General features: G+C 41.4%; 1 protein-coding gene across 1 annotated transcript in view; it reads right to left on the reverse strand.

Moving 5' to 3' along the window:
* The window catches only part of LOC104830191 (deleted in malignant brain tumors 1 protein-like), a 39,379-nt gene extending 33,940 nt beyond the window's left edge, over positions 1–5,439 (reverse strand). The window contains exon 1 of the mRNA XM_010564969.1: positions 5,393–5,439. Within this exon, the coding sequence (XP_010563271.1) occupies positions 5,393–5,439 (47 nt within the window). The remainder of the gene's footprint in view (positions 1–5,392) is intronic.
* Between the last annotated feature and the right edge of the window lie 3,354 nt (positions 5,440–8,793).

The following is an 8,793-nucleotide window of genomic DNA, read 5'->3' on the forward strand; positions in this document are numbered from 1 at the left end:
AGGAGGATGGGTCTGAAACAGTCTTATTGTTTGCTGCACACAGAAAGGAAAATAATTAGTAGAATGATCCATTAAACCTCAACCCCATAAAATTTCACTGAAGAGTAAAAACGTTACCATAAACCTAAGGGTAACCAGAAGCATTTGACAGCTATCACAGCTTGAAAATTTACATTTTCTTGCAACCAAGAACTCCAAAACCAAAGTTGGTGCTGAAGTTCACAATGTCATGAATTGCTTCACCTCCCAAAACGACAAAACGTTTTGTCATTAAATAAAGTTTAACACTGCTTTTAGACAAATATTGACAATGTTCCTACATCATTTATGCAGCAGGAGAGAAACTAACAATGCTACATATTATCAATGCATACTTTTGCCTGTACAGTTTGGCCAACTTCCTAAACAATCCATCCCACCTAGTTTTGAAGTTAGGGCAACAGTTCCATGAGTTCAGCAGGGCTGCTCACTACTAGTTCTAAACTTAGCAGTTATGATTCCTTTTCCCTATGTGACTTGTAATTCCATCAAATACTTCTGCTATCCTGACAAAATAAATAAGACCACAGCCAGATGAAAAGTCAAAGCCAAGGGCATTTCTATTAAAAAGGAGAGACGGTGCCCATAAAGACATTTAAAAGAAAAAAAGGAAACCACAGAAATATGCTTCATGAGGGGAACAACTGTTTGACCAGCACAAACACGTGACTGAATTCTGCAGTTGTGTCCTTCTTCATCATTGTAACGTGTTTTCCAAAATACCGCATAGTACTTGCCAAGTGTTCTCCAGCCTCCCGAGTACTCTGAGCAATATTTGGAGGCAAGTTTTACTTCCAACACCAAATGCCAGAAATTCAGATATTTAAGGCTCCACCCCAGGATTCTCCTACTCGGAGAAGCCCAAGCACTTATTGGAGCCATGAATGACCAACAGCACCCAAATACAGGTCCTTGCTCTGAAGGACCAGACCCTGGCCACGGCTCCAGCCTGGCACTGATGCTCTTGGTGGAGACAGCCCCAGCTCTCCTTACGCCTGCACTTCCCTTCTACGGGATGTTTGGGATCAGATCAAGGCACTTTTTCTCTGCCTTGGGTTTCTGTGCCACTTCCCATTCCTCGTGCTCCAGAGCTGCTACATAGTGTCTGGGAATAATTTTCTGTGGCCTTTGTTTTAACTAAATTTATTATATTTCTTTGCTGAAGCAGACTTTCCTGGAAGAGCAACGTCCCTGCTGTAGCTGAGGGCTGGCAAGGGTCTGGTTCAGAAACAGAAAATCCCCTAAAGCAGATCCCAACCCTATTCCCTGCAGGGCAGCAGTCATAAGAATTGCAAACACCATTTTATAAAAAACATACAAGCAGCATATCACAATAATGAGGTGTCAGGCAAAATTCAGAGGCAAAATCCTCCCAGAAAACCGTGTTTCTTACCAATACCCAGCCCTACCTGACCCTTCAAATAGGACTTTGAGTCCCAAGGGAACTCCAGGGTGCTGCCACCCCACCCGTTGCACCATCCATCTGCCCAGTATCACCTTGATCTGCTTCACTTTCAAGAACACCTGCAACAACAGGACACCTTAGCCAAGTTCCCATTCGAGATGTACCACAGAATGGCTCAAACAACATAAAAAGAGGGGGAAAAAAAAGTCATAATAAGATGCATTTTTGTAAATACAAGGCTGCCTGACTCCTGCAAAGCCCACCCCAGACTGTACGTCTTGTTGCCTTTCTGAGCAATGCTCACTTCCATAGAAGAACCTGTATACGCTTGACTTGGACATCAGTTCATCTTAGAAAGACTGTATTAACTCTTCTGAGTTCTTATCGCCTGGGAGAAATGCAGGCAAAGAAAACAGACTTAAGAAAATGAATTGCCATAGAACAAATTTTAATGTAGGCATCCTGATATCCAGAAGCTAACCTTATGTTTGGTAGGTTGCTTGAATTGTTTTCCTGTAATAAGTGCAAATTTCAAGTTTTAGTAGTAGTAGCATAGTTAACATAATATAACACGTGGATGTAATTTTGACCAAAGGGGTTTGCACAGGCAATTATTGTATTTGAATGTAATAATTACTGGTTGATTCTATATAACAGGATTTACAATTACATAAAATAAGTGGTTAATAGCATGTTATAGTTATTTGATGGTTATATAAAAGTCACATAAAGCTTTCCCTACAGTAAAATCTGGATATCATGACACCTGGATGAAGACAGAGAAAATAGATAACCCTCTCAATTTTAGCAATAAACTTTCTATTGCTTGATTTCTGTTTAAGCAAGTCTAGCATTTCTGTGATAAAGATGAGAAAGTACATGTTGCCTTGTTCAATCTTCAGTTTATCTGATGGCCAACAACTGCGTGGTATAGCTGCAGCTGCAGGGGAAATCCTGTTATGTATAAAGATTTTCTAATATGGGAGATTGTATGTGATACCCTAACTTGTGAGAGAAACAGCTGAAGAAAAAGTGAGTCAGAGCTACAAGAGACTAGTTCAATCAGCACAGACAGCCTGCAGAAGTACTGAAGAGCAGATAGACTACCAAGAAAGAAAACTATCCCACCAGAAAACATGTTATTTGCAGTAATATGGATAGTATATTTATATATATATATCTTAGTATACTGTGTGTAATTTAATATGGAAGGTATGTAGAACTGAGCAGTAAACATAAGATTCTTTGATAACGTTTTACTGCTGAGATGGTGTGAATAATGAGAAATGAGATGTAAAGGCCTCCCTGTTCTCATGAAATCACACATTAAATTGCAATATCTTCTTGAAAATGGATTAATAATTTACTGAAAAACCCCTGTAAATCGTATTATACATTCATCAACTTATTAGTACATATCCACATTGGATCAAAACAATACCACTAAATATTTAACATAAACAAGGTAAGTCTAGTTGGATGGTGCTAACGCTCAGTGGACACGGTGCCACAGACACACGGGGTACACAAGCGCTGTGAGCCAGCACAGAAGCTCCTGGAGAGGGGAACTGGGTGCCAAAACCGGGCTGGAATTTCAAACCCTCACAGACTGAAGCCCGAGTTGAAGAATAAATATTATCCTATATAAAATCGCTTCACCATAGCCACAGATAAATGAATTTTCAGTCTCTCCTGAGTTGCTGGAAGGTGCAGCTGGACCATTGTATGTAGCTGCACTTTATCCATATGGCTGCAAGTGATGCCCTCTGGCCAGGCACTTCACTTCAAGAAGGATTTGAATCAACTGAAAAGAACCCAGTAATGAAGATAGGTACAGAAAACGTGACCAGAGATAAAAAGAGATTAAAATGATTGCCGAGGACAATCGTCCTCTGTCTTCAGAGGAGAAAAGCCCAAAGGGGGAATGTGATAACAGTATTCAAATATACAATAAGTTGCTGAAAAGAGGAAGCAGGCAACATGTGATGTCCATGCTTATAGCAGATAGGGTAAGTAGTAAAGCTTTTCAGTAACAACCTGAAAGATTATTCAGTGTCAGGAAAAAACCTAACCGTACAGCTGATGGGAGTCAGCAAATTTATGGAAACCTCAGACAGAACTGATTCAGGTGCAAATGACTGGACTGTGCACAGATGATGCATAACCTCTCCAGCCATGTATGCCATGGTGATAAATGTGAGATTGGCGGAACATCCCTAGTGACTTGTCAGGCAACAGTCCTGAAGTTGTTCTGCTGTACAGCGAGGACTGAGCTGGTGACACGAGGCTCCAAATGAGATAGAATGGCAAGGTATTTAAAGCTGGTCCCACTTCCTATCTTGAACTGTAGCAAGAGTGAAGCTGTAGTATCTAGCATTTCTAGTAACAAATCAAATGACACTATGGACATCTGTGGCATGGGATTTGATTTGATCTTACTCTGTTTGTTCCTCCAGGACAGAAACAGTGTTAAGCAGAGAGCTTTAGTAGACTAGCTTTTAATAAAAAAAAAAAAAAAAAAAAAAAATTTACTCTGTTCTTCAGGCAATAAAGCAAGTTGAGCAGAGGAAGCCCTCGCACATGGTGGCAAGATTTGCAGCAGCCCTCAGCGCTTGCAGGAAATCATTGCACAGGCTGGAACTGATCCCAGTAGAGCTCTTCCTTCTGCACAGCACTCCTGCCTTCTCTTGGGAAGTGCTTTTTCATTAAACGTACCAAAAAAACCACTTAGCTGAGGATAAATAAAAGCAAAACCAATGGATTGCAAGAAAGAAGTAAGATGTTTCATAGTTTCAGTATACTATTTTCCTTTACATAAGTCTGTATATGTACTAGTAACATTTACGTGGTTGTAAACCCTTTTCTGTTACACATCAATGAAATACTCATCTCCTGCTAACCACGCTGGTGAAATGCAGCATTCCTTTGCCAACTCTTCTTCAAAAGGAAGGTTTTCTTTCAAGATCCCAGCCTGCAATTCAAACAAGACATATCCTTCTCAACCACAGATGATGACTAACCCTGCTGCTTACTTTCATAAGCCCCATCTCATAAGCGGGAGGAGCAACGCTGCGATCGTACTGCCACAACTGCATTCAGCAATTCCAATTGCACTTAAGCTCTCAGCCTCTCCTGGCCTCAGTGGTACCCTTCTTTTCAAGCAAAATATTGTCTCTGATCATGTTTTCCGATTCAGATGTGAGCAAATGTACTCTTATTCTTCAGTTAATTAGAGACCTGCTTTATTACAGGTTTGTTTTGCACTAGAGAGTGACAGCTAGAGCTTCTTTTCTATTTGCCTAACTTGCAGGTTTGGGGTTTTTTTTCCAAAGAGCAAAGCTGTACAGGATTTTAAACCAGTCACAGCATCCTGAAACTTTCTAGTTTTCCAATCCAGACTGTCAATTCTCCTTCCTTGCCAGACACATGAACTCACCCGAGATGCAGACAAAATCTACCCTTTCCTTAGCAGACCTGCCCAGTTCCTCAGAAAATTGGAATCAACTCTGTTACGAGAACAACTTTCAGCTCTTCTTTCTGAAGAGACACTAAGTCCAGACTTCCGTGGACATCTGCTTTTCCCCCTGCATCACCGTCCTCCTGGGGAGGTCACTGCCGCTCAGCCCCGCTGTACACAGCACCAGCTCCAACTGCTTGGTCATCACAGTGACAAATCCTTTGGACAAAGGTGTGTGCAGCTTCCACAGAGGATGGTGGTGAGTTTTTTAGCTTCAATTCGCCCCCTCGTGGACTTACCTGACCAGAGGTTCTTCAAAATACCTATTTAAGTGTAGGACCCCAGCTGTAGGGTCAGCCCCATGGGCTGCTGCTCCTCTCTCAGCTTTTGGGGAGCTTTGGGAAATAGGGGCAGCCAGGCAGACACAGCAAGCCCCCACAGCTACTGCAGGGACACAGCTTAAATCACAGCTTTCTCAACCAGTAACTTACACCTGTATTTTCCTCTGCAGAGCAGTGATCTGCACCATCAGCCCCATTCCGGAGGGGAAAGGAAGGCTACGCTTCTGCTGGAAGCTGCCCTAACCCATGAACAGGAGACAGAAGAAACGCGACAACCCTGTGTGTGCCATCTGCCCCCAAAATTCAACAGGGGCAAACAGGTTGATGCAGAACTTCGCTTCTTGTGTGAGTGCTGAAAGAGAGTCATCAGCTGGAAAAGATCTGAGTTTGCAAGGTTACCTTGGAGTTCAAAAGAAGATGGGATGAATTAGTCCTAAGTAATGGTGGTTAAACTCTGCATGCTATGGGGCTTCAAATGAAAGCAAGGGAGCACATAAAAATGCAAACTGCAGGATCAGATTCAGTGCTGTGATAAGCCTGTTTGGTTTAATAGCAGTTAAAAGTATAAGCCTAAGAAAAAAAATAGTGAATGTGAATTAAGATTATGAAAGAAATGGAATGGAGGAAGACAAGGGAGACTGGTCTCATTTTATTAGTAAGATGGACCAACTGCTTTAATTATTCAGGGAAGGTATTTGTACATGAGTCGTTGAATAGAAAATCCTTTCCGTATTTTAAAAAAATAAAAATCAACCGACATGGTTTTCCATAACCACTCTTCATCACAACTGACTTCAAACAATTTTCTGTTTTTCAGAGTCACTCATGGGAAGTTGCTGCGTGGAAGAGCTAGACCATTTGAGCCATGTCTGTGCAATGAGTCCAGCAACAACAGGTACAGATAAACCAAGCAGCTGCCATTGCACGGTGCTCTAATGCCATAGACTGAGGCAGACACGTTCCCTTCTTGATGCATCGATAGCTTTGTATCCACACCCACTATAAGATGGTAATTCACATAAGCGGCAGTTTTCTAGCAGGTTCAGGAGATCAGTTAATTGCTACTGCTTAGAGCGACAGCCACAGAAACCTGAAGGAGCATGTTCCAGCAGCAATACACTGCTGTAACATAGTCCATTTCTCTCAGATATTCACACTGCAAACTTTCTGAAAATCACCATGCATAAACACTGAACAGAAAAGGAATGGACAGAAAAAAAAAATTTTTCCTCTCCAGCATGTGTTGCAGTATTTCCAAGCTACAAAAGTTCATTCTTTACCAAATTCAGTAAATTTGCCTCCCATGCTTTAGCTCTGACTCATTTTCTTTCTAATAAATTCCTAATTATTATCCACTTCCTCAGAGAGTTTGTGGGGACAGATACTGCAGTACCCTGACCGCTAAATATAACCATGAAAACTGGAGGAAAACTTCCCAGAAAATGCAGACAGATTAAATTGATGAGCTGCTCCAGTAGCTTCCTTCCTCACTTTCTCTGTCAAATTACATATGCACTGGTTTTAGCAGTGATTTTGTGCAATAATAACAGTTAACAAATCAATGTATTGCATATATACAGAGTAAGAGTACAAAGAGGCTAAACTGGCTGAAATCCTGAGGCCTAGTGGGTCCAGCCCTGACTTCCCAGCATCTTGCACAAGAGAATGGAGTTTGAGGGTTGAGAACAAAATAGATGGGGTGTGTGTCAGACATCTGTACAGCCCAGCTGGACACACAGTGCAGGATGTACAGATGCACAGCACACTACGAATGTAAAATCAGCAAAGCTGCCTGCTACGCATTTCTATACAGCCAAGAATGACAACGGCCTTCGCGTTATGAGTGATGCTACCAATCCCTTCACCTCCGGATCACTTTATCAGATGCTGGTCAAATTTTGGGGTCCGGATGGGAGGTTGCCGAGCTGAGGTTTGCATCCTGAAGTTGAGGATAGAGCAAAGTGAAGCAGACCTTTAGCCATCACTTCTCTGCCTGGCTCCTTCCTCTCTCTTTGGGACGTTTCTGCCTCTCAGTGTGAAGAAAGCCTCACAACAGCTCGCTGACATTTAACTTCAAAGTCTGACTTAACGTCAGCCCCGGCTGTTGACTTTGGTTTCCTTTCGCCGACAGTCATCAGCAGTACTAATGGGGAGGGAGTTAGAGCAAAGGGAGGGGGGAAACTGAGTAAAGGATGCCAAGTCACATCCATGTTTTCTGGGTAGAGGAGGAAACAGTGGGAAGTAATACAGGAATTTAGGAGCAGCAGGAATAATCTCAAATATAATTCAATCAAGGAGATCCCCAGAACCTCACCAGTGACCTACCATCACGTGCAAAGAAATACTCGGTGGCACTCATCATTCACTGCCCTAGATTGGTGACTAATAACTTCTTGATCACCACTATTTCTCCTGGATATCTGCAACTCCAGTTTTAATCGCTTCTACAGTATTTTTCTGATATACGATAAGAACATGCATATAATCTAATGCCCTACTAGATGTCTGTCTCACTGTAATTTGGACAGATGTGGTTTTAAAAACACCCTCAGCTTCCTTAACATAAATACAAGAGTTATGGGGAGGGATGGGGGGAGAGGAAAAAAAAAAAAGGTTCTCTGGTATTGAAACCACAGGACCTTTCTGCCTGGCATATAAGCCACAGAAACCAGACAATTGTTAGTCATGATCATTACTTTTAGAGCTCAAGACATCTCCCTCATGGAATAAGTGAACTAGCTTTTCAAAACTACCTCTGAGTGTAGCCACATGTAGCCATCTACTCAGCATCACATATGCAGCAATTCCAGTTTCCATTTCAGACATTCCAAAATACTGAAAATCAAGCCAGAATTTCCCTGATTTAGCATCCAACATTTGCTCAAATTTCCAGGAAACTGATATTTATACAAACTGTGCCAAAGCTATTCTGTACAAAGTATTTTCAATTGCACTTTGGAAAAGAACTGAGTGTTGAAGCAACAAAGAATAAAAACCGTTCCAAATCTATAACCCAATAATACATCAAAAATACATGCTAATTAATTGTATTAAAGACAAACTTTGCTTCTGTGCCTCTGCTTATCAGTAATCTTATTTTAAATACTTAAACATGTAGAGACAATTTTGATTGTAAGAAACCATCTGGGTAGCTGCAAACATGGTTGGATACTGGAAGAGTAAATTCTAAACATTTTTCAGGATATGCATGTGGTTGTGAATATCTGATGCAAAAAAAATTATAAATAAAAAAAGATAAATCAGAAAATAACTTTCAAATATGTGATGGAAAATGAGTGGCTGCAGTAAGAGACCATTGTGCATCCCACTAGATGGAGCTACGGGCTAGAAATCTGGTCAAATACTTCACTAATCCCAGTGGTGCAAGAAAACTACTGAACAGCAGTCAAGTTCATTTGCCTCTTTCCTAATGCACATGCAAAACCAGAGCCATTGTCCTGAGGCATTTATGCCTCACAGTAGTATCTGTGTAAAGCACAGGCATAAAGATGTGCTGTGCTAGCTGTCGTTGCAAGGACATCATCAGTAAG

This window comes from Haliaeetus leucocephalus, unplaced genomic scaffold, assembly GCF_000737465.1.
Source record: "Haliaeetus leucocephalus isolate CR32 unplaced genomic scaffold, Haliaeetus_leucocephalus-4.0 Scaffold184, whole genome shotgun sequence".
Classification (NCBI taxonomy): Eukaryota; Metazoa; Chordata; class Aves; order Accipitriformes; family Accipitridae; genus Haliaeetus; species Haliaeetus leucocephalus.